The 16,262-nt window shown below is 39.7% G+C and overlaps 1 protein-coding gene across 2 annotated transcripts in view; it reads left to right on the forward strand.

Moving 5' to 3' along the window:
• The window catches only part of DSCAM (DS cell adhesion molecule), a 745,695-nt gene that overhangs the window by 666,926 nt on the left and 62,507 nt on the right, over positions 1-16,262 (forward strand). For both annotated transcript variants that reach the window (XM_082722200.1, XM_082722199.1), the window contains exon 21: positions 15,348-15,501. In XM_082722200.1, the coding sequence (XP_082578326.1) occupies positions 15,348-15,501 (154 nt within the window). The remainder of the gene's footprint in view (positions 1-15,347; positions 15,502-16,262) is intronic.

The raw sequence follows: 16,262 nt of genomic DNA on the forward strand, positions 1-16,262 counted from the left end.
AGGGAGGCAAGGAAAGTAACCTTTGCCAGGTCTAGGTAACTTTTGAGCCAAAGTAGCAGATGTGCATTTGCCCTATACCTGCCATCCCCTCCCTAAGGCCTGGATTTAATAAATCATGGATCTGAAGACAAGAGACAGTGGCTTCAGAAACCCAGAATTGTCGAGTAGTCTCAAGTCAAACAGGAGTGCCACGATGGAACCGTCAAGTGGGGTCTCCTGACTGTCCCTATTTATAACTGTCTGTGTCCCTGGACACTGCTCCTGTCTCTGAAGCCTCCACTGGCTGTCCAAGGCCATTGACCCCTCCCCCTCGACACCCACACTTAAATGTACGCATTTCTCAACACTCTTCCTTCATTCTCTTTTCTTAATCTTTATTATCTCCATTAATCCTTGAATCTGTTCCTATAATTTAATTATCATCTAAAGTTGCGAAGGTCAAAAATGTTTCTCTCCGACCCCAACCATCTTAGAGGACCACTTAGTCCCATATTGCCTACTTACTTCCATCCATGTCTCTGTCAAGACTCCACCATATACAACGTGTCCAGAACCAAATTCATTCTTGTTCCCCTTCTCTCCCTGTTTCCCAGCTAAGCTAATGATGTAACGATACCCTTTGACCTCTGACCAGAGGCCTCGAATCTCAGGGATTTACACAAACAGCTTTATGTGTCTTTCACATCCACATCCATTGTGAGTTGGTGGTAGTTCTCCTCTATATTGTCCACATCGGGTTTTATGGCAGAGAGAAGTACTCCTCTAGAGGGTCTGACAGAGGCATAACATGGGCTTCCCCCAACCACAAGAGAACAAGGAATCCAATCCCAACATACACCCAGAAGACAGGAAAACCAGAGCAGCTTGTAGAACAACTCCAATGGTGACCATGGGACGGCCATGATAAAGAATAGAGTGTCTGCCTTTCTCTGAGGAGTTCCTGGTTCTCGGGAAGGCAGAAAATACCAGAGATGGTCACTGTTCCTGTGATGTGGCAAAGGACACAGCGGGACATACAGAGGACAGAATGACATGGAGCACAGGCAAGGGGCTGTCACTCAAACAGTAGGATCAGAATCATTTTTTTGAGATGTACATATAACCCTGGCTTGCAGGGGAGACATTTTAAAGGACAGAAGGGTATTACAGCCAGAGGGAACAGCATCTGTGAAGTGACAAGTGTTGTGAAAATCCTCTCTCCACAATATCTTTTCTTTTTTTTAAAACCATTTTTACATTATTTTTTATTATATTCAGTTAGCCACTGTATAGTATATAGTTTTTGGTGTAGTGTTCAGTGATTCATTAGTTAGGTATAACACCCAGTGCTCATCACAGCACATGTTTTCCTCAACACCCATCACCCTGTTACCCCTGCCCCACCCTCCTCCCCTCTGAAACCCTCAGATTGTTTCTCAGTGTCCATATTCTTTCATGGTTCATCTAGCTCTCTGATTTCTCCTCCTTTGGATTTCCCTCCTTTCTAATATGGTCAGCTATGCTATTCCTTACGTTCCACATATGAGTGAATCCATATGATAATTGTCTTTCTCTGCTTGACTTACTTCACTTAACATAACTCCCTCCAGGTCCATCCATGTTGATGCAAATGGTGGGTGTTCATCATTTCTGATGGCTGAGTAATACTACGTTGTGTATATGAACCACATCTTCTTTATCCATTCATCTATTGAAGGACATCTCAGCTCCTTCCACAGTTTGGCTATTGTGGACATTGCTGTTATGAACATTGGGGTGCACATGCCTCTTCTTTTCACTACATCTGTATCTTTGAGGTAAATACCTAGTAGTGCAATTTCTGGGTCATAGCATAGCTCTATTCTTAACCTCTTGAGGAACTGGCATACTGTTTTCCAGAGTGGCTGCACCAGCTTGCATTCCCACCAAAAGTGTAAGAGGGTTCCCCTTTCTCCACATCCTTGCCACATTTATTTCCTGTTTGTTAATTTTTGCCATTCTAATGGGTGTAAAGAGATATTTCATTGTGGTTTTGGTTTGTGATGTATTTCATGTGTGTGTTAGCCATTTTTATGTCTCTTTTTGGAGAAGTGTCTGTTCATGTCTTCTGCCCATTTTTTGACTAGGTTTTTGGTTTTTTGAGTGTTGAGTTTGAGAAGTTCTTTATAGATATTGAATATCGGCCCCTTATCTGTAATGTCGTTTGCACAGTATCTTTTCAATCCTCTCCCTTCTCCCGTGTCCATTGCCCAGGTTCAGGTCCTCACCTAGGGAACCAAACTAGGTCAGAAACCTTCCCACTGCCAGTCTCAAGGGCCAGTCCGGTGTCCGCATTGCTGTCATCACCATTCGTTCACATTCTAGATCTTCTCCCATTTTACATAAATCCTCAAGATGACCTGAACAGATTTCCACAGTCCAGCTCCAGCTCCTGTCCAGTCTCCTATCTCCTATTCCATTACCCTACCCAGCCAGTTCTTGAGCCATCCCCGATCTTGCACACGCACGGGGGTGTGTGTGTGTACACATGTGTGCACGTGCGTGTGTGTGTGTGTACATGTGTGCATGTGTGTGTGCATGCCCTGGGTCCTCCTTGCCTTTTCCCTTTCATCCTCCTCTCATTTAAAGTCTTTATCCTGAAGTTTTAACTTAAATGCTATATTATTTATTCCACCATTTTTGAGAATTTGCTATACACTAAACATTTTATGCTTAGGATTTCTAAATGTATTTCTTCATGGCTCACAACAAGAAATGCATCTTACAAGCATAATCTAGCACCCACACACTAAAAGGTTCATAAACAGAGTTTACTCTTGCTCCATGTGATGCACTCTGATATTTCCCTTTCTGGTAGGTTTTTTTTTTCCTTTTCCATTTTATTTTGTAAATGATTGTCATAACTCACAAAATTGCTTCCATGACCCACATCTTAAATGATACTTATTTTCATCAGTTAATCTTCATGATTACCACATACAGGTGGGGTTATTAGGACCTCGCCATAGTGACACTGAAGTGGAGCATGTGCCATCTGGCCAGGACATGCAAGTTGCAAGGCAAAGACAGGGGTTGCAACCCACAGGTGTCTGAGCTCAGAGTCCAGGCCCTTCACCCTGACAGCGGATGGCCTTCTGGGAAGCTGGCTCTGTCTCACCTGAGGGGTCCCGAGCACTGCTTTTCAGCCTCATTTTGGCATAACTACAACCTTTTGCATTATTGTTAATGGAGGTATACTGGGCCACCCAGAGTGGCTTGTCAGCTGAAGGGCAGTCCCCCAGCTAGTCACTGTTCTGCCTTTAGAAAGCCTGGTATTATTCTGAAATAGTGGATGTTCAGCAAATGTTGTGTTGAATTAAATTTTATAGATAATGGCCATGGGTAATCCAATAGAGGTTAAACTGTATAATGAAGTTTCTGGTTCATAAGGCAGGAAAGTATCTTATGTACTTGAAGATGCTTTCAATCTCACAAGGAATTAGGTAAAATGCTGTGCTTTTAAATCACTGACATAGAAATTATCTTTCCATAGTTCTGTCTGAAAGACCTAATGGTGGCCCTCTCTTTTCTGTGATGGCAAAGCTAGAAATTATGGAATAGCCAGAAGTTGGCTAAGAATCCAAGGGCTAAGAATGCAATGAATTGCTTGTTCATCATCAAATAAGTGATAGCGATCAAGTAAGATTAATAAAACATTTTTATAGATAGATCATTTGCATGGCAGGTGGGGTGACCACAGAGAAGAGATGAGGCAAAATTATAGTGAATGAAGAAGATTTTGTTAAAAAGAGCCTGGGAGGGGTACCTGAGTGGCTCAGTGGGTTAAGCTTCTACCTTCAGCTCAAGTCATGATCTCAGGGTTCTGGGATCAAGCCCTGCATCAGGCTTTCTGCTCACGGGGGAGCCTGCTTCCCCCCCCCCCATCTCTCTGCCTGCCTCTCTGCCTACTTGTGATATCTCTCTGTGTCAAATAAATAAACAAAAAATCTTAAAAAAAAAAAGAGCCTGGGAAAAAAAGTACCCTGTGATGCCAGTCTGGCTAATTGGACGGTGCTGATTCTAAAACAGTAATATGAAGACTCTGGCTTCTTCTGTGCTTTTCTGCACATCAACTTTAATCCCCTACAAAATGATAATTTCTATTATTGGAAGGCCAAAATATGTTGTTTGGAAGACTTTCTAAAAAGTATCCAACAGACACAGATATAACAACAATTACAATCATCTCAGGAAAGTTCAGAGGAAACCATCAAAATTGACTTGGATAAAGCAAGTAGCTTGAAAACCCTCTTCCCACTACGCATGCAGACCCTCCCAGTTTACCCCTATGGGGCAGCCTTCATGATCCATTATCTTCTTCTGGAGGTGAAAATAGGGAAATAAAAGGAAAATCAGATCAGAATGTATTATACATGAGAACTTAAAGAACAAAGACAAATCCTAAATTGATCCAGCTAACTCCTTATTCATAACGTCATCCAGGTCATTCCTCTGCCACTAAACAGAAAGATTTTATATGTCCTCAAAGAGTCATTGTCCAATAATTAAAAGAGCTGCCTATTTTGCTTATTCTGCTCAGGGGGAGGCTTTTTAAATCACTGATGTGAACATACTATCCAGAAAATCAGAACATTTGAGTCTTAAAAAAAAAATTAGATATCAGAGCTTTTTAAAGCATCATACTTCTTTGATAGAATTAGTTTTTCATTAAAAAGTTAATTGAAATTTTTTAAGTGGAATTCTTTTTATATCCATGAGATACGCTGAATAATTTGATCTGAGCTGCCTGTGAATCCATAGTCATTCTCTATATAGTTATTCTCGATTGTATTCAAATAATTTCTAGGTCATTAGTCAACTTAATGCAACAGATGTTTCCTCCTTTTATGTTAGTAGCAGGTGAGTCCTGACTCTGCAATGCTGGGACCTACGATCCCCAGGAAATCATAGAGGGAGGGGTGCAGCCAGGCCACCTTCAGGCAGCTTGAAACCCATCCAGCATGGGAGAGATGGTGAGGACATGAGAGACTGTAATCCAAAGGAGAATAAAGATCAGGACCATACATGATGTATAGAACAAGGACAGATGTGGCCAGTGGAGGGGCTGAGAAAAGGCTACAAGCTTTGCAAGTCATCCATCGAGCTAAATAGCATGAAGGATTTGGAAATGAATCCAGCAATTATTGGATAAATATCCAGCTTTATAAGAAATCACTAAAGAGCATTTAAAATAATTAATTGTGTTTAATTCTTATTTATTTTTATTTAAAATAAAATTTATTTATTTTTATTATTTATTTATTTATTTATTCTATCTTATTTACCATTAAGAAGTATCTTAAATATGAAAGGAAGATGATTGCACCAAAACCACGAGGCAAAAATAATTCTGTAATGAAACTAGATGCCATAGACTCGGGCTTTTCGCGAGTGACACTGAGACACAGGGAGAAAACCAACCTTCCAGCAACCTCTCCATTCTTTTAAGGAGCAAACTGTTGAGTTCTTCAGAATTCTGTGACTCCACGCATCAGAACTAAAGCATAATAAGAAAGGCAGAACAAGTGAATGAGAACTATCTGGTCTCAATATTGCAAGGTTTATCTCATGAGCTGCAATTTCCACTCCTGGTACAATTTTTGGGAAGCCAACATGTCTGAAGGTTTATAAAGGAAACTTACTATAAATATTTTTAAAAATCAAATACACAACGTTTTATTTATTTTCTTAGGCATTTTATATATATATATTAATCATATCCTCAACTATGACTGGAGTTTTAGAAAGGGAATTGAAATTATTTTTATTTCTACATTTTAGCAGGAACCTGTCAGGATCTTACTATGCCTCATTCAGTTAATCCTCTGTTTGCCAGGTTATGATATAATCATTTCTTGTTCCTTTGGGGAAGGAACTTAGCTTACAGTCTACACACTGGACTTGAACTCAGTAAATGCCTGTGAATACAAACATTAACTATTTTTTATTAGTTTTTCCCATTATGGGCATCATGCTAAGAGCTCTCGCATACCTTTTCTTTGCAAGATCCAAAGGAGAGATCTTTAGTCCAGTGAGTTCTCGTGGTTGTCCCCTGGTGTCCTATTGCTCTGGCCATCCCTTATCAGCTTAGTTATAGCTATCCATTCAAGATCAATTCACACTGCAGGCATAATCAAATCTTCTAGTGTGGCTAATATCTCTGTCTTAACTTTGAAGATGAGACGACAGAGTTATAGATCTGCCAGCAGAAAATTAAATATTTAGAGATTTAAATATTTAAATATTCAGAAAAGCATCTGTCTCTCCTCCCCAACAATTTCTCTTTTTGCCACTTTTGACTCATTAATCCTAGGAAACTTCTTTTGGGGTGTGCTTTTCTTTAGGTTACAACTTTCTGTCTTGCTTCCCCTGAAGGTCTAGTCCCTGCACACTCTCAATGTTCCAGAGTCTCTGAAACATTACATTAATGTAATGGAAATAGCAGGAGAAATCTGGAAATAAAATAGATCCCTTCTCACTGACCAGAGTTTGGGAGGGAATGGCACATAACAGGATGCACATAGAAATGAACAAATCCAACCATGAGAAACTGTGGACTCTGAGAAACAAACTGAGTGTTTTGGAGGGGAGGAGGTGGGAGGTTGAGGAGTTGAGCCTGGTGGTGAACCAGGAGGTGAGCCTGGTGGTGGGTATTAAGGAGGGCACGTACTGCATGGAGCACTGGGTGTGGTGCATAAACAATGAATTCTGGAATGCTGAAAAGAAATTTTAAAAAAGAAATTTAAAAAAATAAAAATTTTTAAAAAGAAATTAACAAGTCAGCCCCAACATAATTAGATCATTGTGTTTGGAAATTTGGTATCCAATAAAGACATAATTGATGGAAGGTAAATATAATCAGTTATCATAGTTCATCAAAACTATCGAGGAAAATGTTTCCTAAGTAAGCAATACCCATCCTCCCTCTTAGAACAAGTGTTTTTGACTGAGCATTAAGGGAAGACTTTAGACAAATTTGCTTCTTTATTGCACATGAACTTCTGATGCTCTTTTTTTCCATTTAGCTCCTTTTCTCTTACCTGTTGCCACCTCTTGAGCTTGTTAACAATATTTGAATTTTGCACCATCTATGGACGCGTGATTATGAGAGTCGCAGGACAGCCCTCTGCGGGAGGCATCTCACACCTCCGGAGACATCCAGTCCCAAGACATCCAGTCTTGCCCTCCTCTGCAGGGCCTACACAGAAGCATCCTTAACCCACCACACTGGAAGTGAGAGCCAGCCCCAGCACAGCCGGCTGTCCCGCTGAGGGCAGGGATAGCCTTTGCCACTCTGCGTAGCCTCAGGTGTGACTCACCAATCTCTATAAGCTTCCAGACTCCAAGCTCCCCGAGGGGTTTGCTTGGAGCTCAAAATTCCTGGCACCCCTAGGTGGGAATGCACAGAGACTGCTCTCCACAAGAATATCCTATTTCAAAAAAAAATTAAAAAAAAAAAGAATATCCTATTCTTGACTTAGCCTCTACTCGAGCTCAGAGATGGGAGACGGACAAAATATCAGAAAGCCCTGCGTAGGCCCTCACATTTTTTGTTTGGAGAGAAGGTACTGGCATTTGGGGGACTACTCTCACTTGTTAAGACAGTTGCTAAAATTTTAAGACAACAGGAAAAGTCACATTTAATATCCAGTTACACATGTTATAAAGAAAAAAAAAACCTATTCAAATTGTTTAAATGGGTCGGTTGGCAACATTCTGCTTACACTTCTGAGAGTCGAAAAATGGTGCCTAATTATGGCAGCAATCCAGGGAATAGAGTGGCATCAGAGGGCGATAACACCAGTGCAACTAAATTTCCCAAATAGAGAACAGGAACCCCTGGACAGTTTGACTCCTATTTCTTACTCCAATCCATATAGGGAAATTTCATTCCAAAAGCAAGAAGTTTCTATAGATCAACATTTTTACTTTGGCTTTTGGTCGATCTTCTACATAAACAGTGAAACAAATATTGTTGCATTAGAAATTATATATTTTTTTATCATTGATTTTAGGTGCACCTTGGGTTGCAGGTAAAAAATTAAATAAAATGTTTATTTTGGAGGTAGTTAAGTACCAATTGTCCCTTACAGACAGGATGCTTACTGAGTTTTAACTAAAAACTATGTTCTCTTCCCAGAAAATCCTTATTTTCTGAATATATTTTAATGCTCTGTTGATGCTTAATGTTCAATTGGAGTGATTGTTATAATTTGCACATCATTAAGCTTTGTAGAATTAATTTGGCAACAACAGAGCCTTGGAGCATTACAGAATACAAATACACACAGTCTTGGGATTGTCTCCTCAGATTGCTAGGAAGCAAGCCAATTTCCCTCTGAAATTCTAGAAGGATTCGATGTTCCTGTGACTTTCTAAGCACAAGAGAGGACTGGCATGCGTGAGAGGTAGGGTGGTGAAGGGGGAAGGTAGGGTGACAAGGACGCATGCCCACGAAAACATGCACCACATCTGTGGAAACTGTGGAAGAGCCCTATAGTGTCCCTTTATTCATCGGACACTGCATGTACAGTAGTCAAACATTCGACCAGGGGAAATCCTTTCTCTATTTTTTTATTGAGTAAGCATGGGATCTGTGACGAGGAGGAGGCATATTACCATTTGCACTGATTAATTGTAGAGCTGGTATTGCAGCTCATGAAACCTACTGACCTACGTGAGGTCTCCTTAACAGCTTGCAAGGGTCAAAGTAAGCCCTTTGAGTGTTTGGTTGCTTGTAATGGCAGCAGGGACTCAGACCAGAGGCACTGAGCTTGAGCCTCTGTCTGCCTGTCTGCCACTCTGACTGCAGTGAGTCACTTACTCTGTACCTTAGTTTTCTTGCCTGGGTCCACTTTGTTAACAAAATCCCACATGGGGTGGCATAAACAGCAGGTCCTTATTTCTCATAGTTCAAGAGGCCAAGAGGCCAAGAGGTCCAAGATCAAGGCACCCTCAGATCCAGTGTCTGGTGTGGGCCTTTTACCTGGGTTTTCATTGTATCTTCACATGGCAGAGAGAGAGAGAGAGAGACTGACCTCTGGTCTCTTTGTCTCCTTATAAGGGCATAAATCCCATTCATGAGTGCTGCACACTCATGACCTAGCTCCTAGTATCGTCATCTTGGGGGTAGGATTTCAACATACGGATTTGGGGGGACACAGACGTTCCATCCATTCTCCCCCTGGCCCCACAAAGACCATGTCCTTCACAAGTGCAAAATACTCATTTCATCCCAAGAGCCCCATAAGTGTTAAGTTATCCCAGCAGCTACTGTAAAGCCCGAAGTCTTACCTCCATACCACCTGAATCAGGTATGGATCAGATGCAGGTACATTCATCCAGAGGCAAAATCCTCTCCAGCTGTGAATATGTGAAACCACAAGAGTTATATGCTTCCAAAATATAAGGGTAGGACACACATGGGGTAGATATTCCCATTCCAAAAGGAAGAAATAGCAAAGAAGGAAGGATTGGGCTCCCATGTAAGCTCAAAACTTCACAGTGCAAACCGACTAGATCTTTTTTTTTTTTTAATTTCTTTTCAGCATAACAGTATTCATTGTTTTTGCACCACACCCAGTGCTCCATGCAATACATGGAGTATCCTTAATACCCACCACCAGGCTCACCCAACCCCCCACCCCCCGGCCCCTTCAAAACTCTCAGATTGTTTTTCAGAGTCCATAGTCTCTCATGGTTCATCTCCCCTTCCAATTTCCCTCAACTCCCTTCTCCTCTCCATCTCCCCTTGTCCTCCATGTTATTTGTTATGCTCCACAAATAAGTGAAACCATATGATAATTGACTCTTTCTGCTTGACTTATTTCACTCAGCATAATCTCTTCCAGTCCCGTCCATGTTGCTACAAAAGTTGGGTATTCGTCCTTTCTGATGGAGGCATAATACTCCATAGTGTATATGGACCACATCTTCCTTATCCATTCATCCGCTGAAGGGCATCTTGGTTCTTTCCACAGTTTGGCAACCATGGCCATTGCTGCTATAAACATTGGGGTACAGAGAGCTTCCCTATAACCCTGCAAATTGCACTACTGGGTATTTACCCCACTAGATCTTAAGGCAAAGGAATAATCCTCTTCAGTTCAATGCTCTACCCTCAAGACCTCTGGGGATTATAATGCCTCCCTGACTACTCAGTGGGGCTGTGCCCACACTTCAGCTCTCTACAGAGGCTTTGTCCATTTTGTAGTTCTGTAAGCCAGAGTAGAACCCCCAGGGCTCTTTCATGCAGGAGTCTCCCCAACTCAGTTCTGGGAGGTTCTATCCTCAAGGCTTAAGACAGAGACTCTCTGGACTGTTGAAACCAAGGCAGTGACCCAGATGAATATCCTTCAGAGGCATTCTTCCCTTTTCTTAAAGAATAGCACAAGTTCAGGGCTAAATGGCTCAATCATCCTGGCCTATAGAACCGAAGAACTTGGACAACTCTCTTTATCTCTGTCCCATCTCAGTGCAGACTGGCAGTGTTCCTGGGCCTTAGCTCATTCAGTCCAGGGCTCACACCCACGCCAATCTCCTTCTCGCATGGCGGCTGCTCCACACCCTTAATGTTCTCATCCGCAACACACTTTCTCCTCTTTCTTTTTCTTTTTTTTCTTTATTTACTTTTTATTTATTTTCAGCATAACAGTATTCATTGTTTTTGTACCACACCCAGTGCTCCATGTACTTTCTCCTCTTTTTGTGATAGATAGGCTAAGAATTCCCCAAATCTTTAAGTTCTGGTTCCTCTTTACTTAACAATTTATTCTTCAATTCATTTCTTGCTTTTTGCATTTTACCATAAGCAGTCAGGAGGAACCACAGTTGTTAACGTCTATACTTCCCTTAGAAATCTTAGCTAAATGTCCAATTTCATCCCTTGCGTATTTTACCTTCCACAAAAACTAAAACATGAACACAATTCAGCATTGTCAGCAGTATTTGAAATATCTGAGAAATATTTGAAAAAGATTTATTGTAGGCAGGTTATGGTTGTGTATTACTTTTATATCCATTCTTATAATCGCTGCTATCAATTAAGATTTTTAGATCATTTACCCTTAATATAATTAATTGATATATTAATATAAGTTTAAATCTATAATCTTCCCATTTGGTTTTGTATTGTCCTATTTGTTTCCTTTCTGCTTTTTTGCCTCCTTTGAATTAATTGAACACTTTTATAATTCCATTTTGTTTAATTGACTGGCTCAGATTTATTTTCTTCTTTATTTTGTAATTTCCTTGATTCCTTTAGGATTAAAGCATATACATTTAACTTATCACTTTCTACTTTCTAGTGATAGTATACACTGCATATATAAAGATCTTATAACAGTGTGCCTCTGTTTTTTTTTTCATCTCAATATTTGCACAATTGTTATGAATATTTTACTTTTATGTTACAAACCCCACACTAAATCATGATCTTTTGATTATCAATGATCTTTTAATGAGCTTTAGATAATAAGAAAAAATATCATATGTTTTCCTATGCAGTTACCACTTCTGGTACTTTGCATCCCTTTGTGTACATTGATATCTCAATCTGGTATCATTTCCCTTCTGACTGAAAGACTTTCTTTAACATTTCTTATAGTGTATGTCTACTGATGATAAATTCTTTAAGCTTTTTAGAATTTTTAAGAAGTCTTTATTTCTCTTTAGTTTTAAAATATTTGTTTGTTGGGTGTAGAATTCTAGGTTGACTTCTTTTTTTCTTTCAATACTTTAAAAATGCTGTTCCACTGTCTTCTTCCTTGGTGTCTTAGTCGGCTCAGACTGCTATAACAAAAGTACCATAGATTGGGTAGCTCATAAATAACAGAGATTTATTTCTCACAGTTCTAAGGGCTGGATATCTGAGATCATGTTGCCATCATGGTGGCGTTATGGTGAAGGACTTCTTATGCATTGCAGATTTCTCATTGTGTTCTCACATAGTGGAAGGGAGCAAGGGAACTCCCTGGGGTCTCTTTTATAAGGGCGCTAATCCCATGACCTAATTACCTCCCAAGGACCTTACCTCCTAATATCATCACCTTGGGTATGAGGTTTCAGTGTACAAATTTGGGGGAAACATTCATTAGCATTTGGATTTTTTTTTTCAGCATAACAGAATTCATCATTTATGCACCACACCCACTGCTCCATGCAATGCGTGCCCCCATAATATCCACCACGTGGCTCCCCCAACCTCCCACCCCTCACCCCTTCAAAACCCTCAGATTATTTTTCAGAGTCCACAGTCTCTCGTGGTTCACCCTCCCTTCCAATTTCCCTCAACTCCCTTCTCCTCTCCATCCCTCTATGTCCTCCATGCTATTTGTTATGCTCCACAAATAAGTGAAACCATATGATAATTGACTCTTTCTGCTTGACTTATTTCACTCAGCATAATCTCTTCCAGTCCCATCCATGTTGCTACAAAAGTTGGGTATTCATCCTTTCTGATGGAGGCATAATACTCCATAGTGTATATGGACCACATCTTCCTTATCCATTTGTCCATTGAAGGGCATCTTGGTTCTTTCCACAGTTTGGGGACCGTGGCCATTGATCCTATAAACATTGGGGTACAGGTGGCCCTTCTTTTTACTATATCTGTATCTTTGGGATAAATACCCAGTAGTGCAATGGCAGGGTCATAGGGAAACTCTATTTTTAATTTTTTTAAAGGAATCTCCACACTGTTCTCCAAAGTGGCTGCACCAACTTGCATTCCCACCAACAGTATAAAAGGGTTCCCCTTTCTCCAGATCCTCTCCAACACACGTTGTTTCCTGTCTTGCTAATTTTTGGCCAGCAACTTCTTTCAAGATATGTCTCCAAAAGCAAAGGAAACAAAAGCAAAAATGAACTTTTAGGACTTCATCAAGATCAAAAGCTTCTGAACAGCAATGGAAACAGTCAACAAAATAAAGAGGCAACCCACAGAATGGGAGAAGATATTTGCAAATGACAGTACAGACAAATGGCTGATATCCAGGATCTATAAAGAACTTCTCAAACTCAACACACACAAAACAGATAATCATGTAAAAAAATGGGCAGAAGACATGAACAGACAATTCTCCAGTGAAGACATACAAATGGCTATCAGACACATGGAAAAATGTTCATCATCACTAGCCCTCAGGGAGATTTAAATTAAAACCACATTGAGATATCACCTTACACCAGTTAGAATGGCCAAAATTAGCAAGACAGGAAACATTTGGATCCTTTTTGACAGGAAGTCTGCTGACATTTTAATGTTTATTCCTTCACATAAACATATCCTTTCTCTGACTACTTTTAAGATTTTCTATCACTAGTTTTGAGCAATTTGATTACATTTGGTATGGTTTTCTTCATATTTTTGTGTCTAGAGTTCGCTGAGATTCTTGGCTTTCTGTGTTTATAGTTTTCATTTGGAAAAATTTCAGCCTCTGTTCCATCAAGCATTTTTCTATTGTGCCTCCCTTCCCTCTTTTAGTGATTCCAATTATATGTGTGTTATACTGCTCAATGTTGTCCCATAACTCACGATAGTTTGTGAAGTGTTTACACTCTTTTTTTCTGTTTTTTTAAAATATATTGATATATCTACAAGTTCACTGACCTTTTTTTCTGAAAATCTAATCTACTATTAATCTAATCCAGTGCATCTTTCATTTAACATATTGTAAATCCATTTCAAGTTTGACTTGGGTATTTTTTTATCATTCATGTACCTATTTAAATTCTTAATTATCTATAATTAAAATACAGCTATAATACAATTATAGTAACTATTATAATGCTCATTTCTGTTAAATTTAATATCTGTGTCAATAATAGGTCAGTGAGGATTAAATCATATTTTCTTTATGAAAGAAATGTTTCTCCATGTTTTTTTTGCATTCCTGAATTTTTTTTCTAACAGCTTTTTTGAAATATTCACATACCATGAAAGTCATCCTTTAAAAGTATGTAATTCAGTGGCCTTTAGTATATTCACAGAATTACCCACCATTATCTAATTTTAGTACATTCACCATCATCCCAGAAAGAAATTTTATACCCCATAGCAATCATTCCACATTCTGTCCAAAACCTAACCTGCCCCTGGCAATCACTAGTCTACTCTCTATCTCCCTAGATTTGCCTATTCTGGAAATTTCATTAAAAGGGAATGGAAAGTATGTTATATTTTGTGATTGTCTTCTTCCACTTAGTATAATATTTTTAAGATTTATCCAAGTTAACATGTATTAGTACTTCACTTCTTTCTATTGTTGAATAATAGTCTTTAGTATGGATACAACACATATTTTGTTTATCCCTCATCAATTGATGGGTATTTGGGTCATTCTTATTGGAAAATTTTTGTTGGATGTCAAATATTATGAATTTTACCTTATTGAGTACTGGATATTTTTACTGCTGTAAATATTCTGACTTTTGGTCTGAGATGCAGTTAAGTTACTTTATGACAATTTCATCTATATGAATTTTGCTTTTAATATTTGTTAGGCAGTACCAGTTGGTGTTCAGTCTAGGCCTAACTATTCCCCACCACCAAGGTAAGACCCTGATGCATTGTATCCAATGCCCAGTGAACCTTGAGGTCTCCCAATGTGCCTGGTGGAACAGGAAGTATTCCCAGCCCTGTGTAAATGCTGGGCACTGTGACCTCCAGTCTGTTCAGTTAGTTCTTTCTCTAGTCTCTGGTAGTTTCCTCTCATACCTGCACAGATCTACTCTGCTGAATACCCATGTGGAACCCTCTTCCAATCCCCGAAGTTCTCTCTGCATGTAGCTCTGTCCTCTGAGTTCCAGCTTCTTCCCAGTCTCTCAGATGTAAATTCTCAATTCAGGGAAGCCTCTGGGCTCCTCCTGGGCTCCGTCTCTGTGCCATGGCCTGGAGACTCTCCCCAAATGTAAAACCCCACAATTGTAGGCTCACTTCCTCTGTTTCCCATATTTCAGAGAGCTCTGTTCTTCATTACTTGGTGTGCAATGGTTTTGAGACTGGTTTCATATACTCTTGAGTGCTCTAAGGTTGTTTTGGGTAGGAGGGTAAATCTGTTTTCATTACTTTATCTCAGCATAAAACAGATGTGCCATAACCCGTAATTTCAGGGCTTAAATCTCTCCTTGGTAGCTGTGAAAGCTGCTGCATAGAGAAACGTAAGCTCTTTACACGTATATCAATATCTTATATCCCAGCCTTTTAGAAAAGGATTAGCAGCAGCTTTTGTTTCTTATGATAGATAACATGTTAATAACTGTGCCTTTAGGAAATCCACGTGTGCCATTTGCATCCTTGAATGTGGGAACATTTATGTCTCCTCTCACAGGTGATCAGCGAGTTTGAAGCCTCTCCTGACTCATTTTCCTACAGAATTCCCAACCTGAGTCGGAACCGTCAGTACAGTGTCTGGGTGGTAGCCGTGACTTCAGCTGGGAGAGGCAACAGCAGCGAAATCATCATGGTGGAGCCATTAGCTAAAGGTGCGCCACTGTAGGAAAGACCTCATTTCCCACTCTCATTGTACTGTTTTAAATCCCTCCTCTACCAGAAACAAAGCTTATGATGCCCTAAAAATCACCAGAAAATCAGAACACGTGCTATCACATTTCAGCTTAAGAAATAAGGTTGCTGCTAGCTGGCACTGGCTCTTGTGCAAAGCAGAAAAGAATCCTCCTAGAAGTGAACACAGTGCTAAGTGTGGGTGGTTTACAACTCAGAGAGTCTTAAAGAAAGTAAGGGAAATGAGCCTATCTTCACCCCTTGGGTAGGTGAAAATCACCACATAGCAAATTCCCAAGGAAGTCCTTCTTACATCAAAAGTAAGCATCCAACTTCTAAAGCAGAAAATATGGAATTTGGAAATTTATAAATATAATAAAATATTTACTTCTTCTTCTATGGATAGAATACTATACACAAAGGCCTTAATTAACAGTGGGAAGTCAGAGTCACTAAAGAATAAAAGTTCCTAAAAACCAATAAAGAATCTGCACGTTGAGGTGTTATACTGGTCCTAAAAAGCACATATAGGCACAGAATATTCTTATTCTACTTCTGATAATTGCTACCACTCAGTGTTTAGGGTACCACTAAATTAGCAGTTTTCATGAATAAGTGTACTAACCTCACAATTCTAGACCAGCAGGAGATGCCCCCTGATTTTGGAATATACCACACTGGCAATTTATTACTAACAAGCCTGCTAGGTGTCTAAAAGAGAATGTAAAAGAACATTCCAAGA

The sequence above is a fragment of the Mustela nivalis genome (genome assembly GCF_964662115.1).
Source record: "Mustela nivalis genome assembly, chromosome: 1".
Taxonomy (NCBI): Eukaryota; Metazoa; Chordata; class Mammalia; order Carnivora; family Mustelidae; genus Mustela; species Mustela nivalis.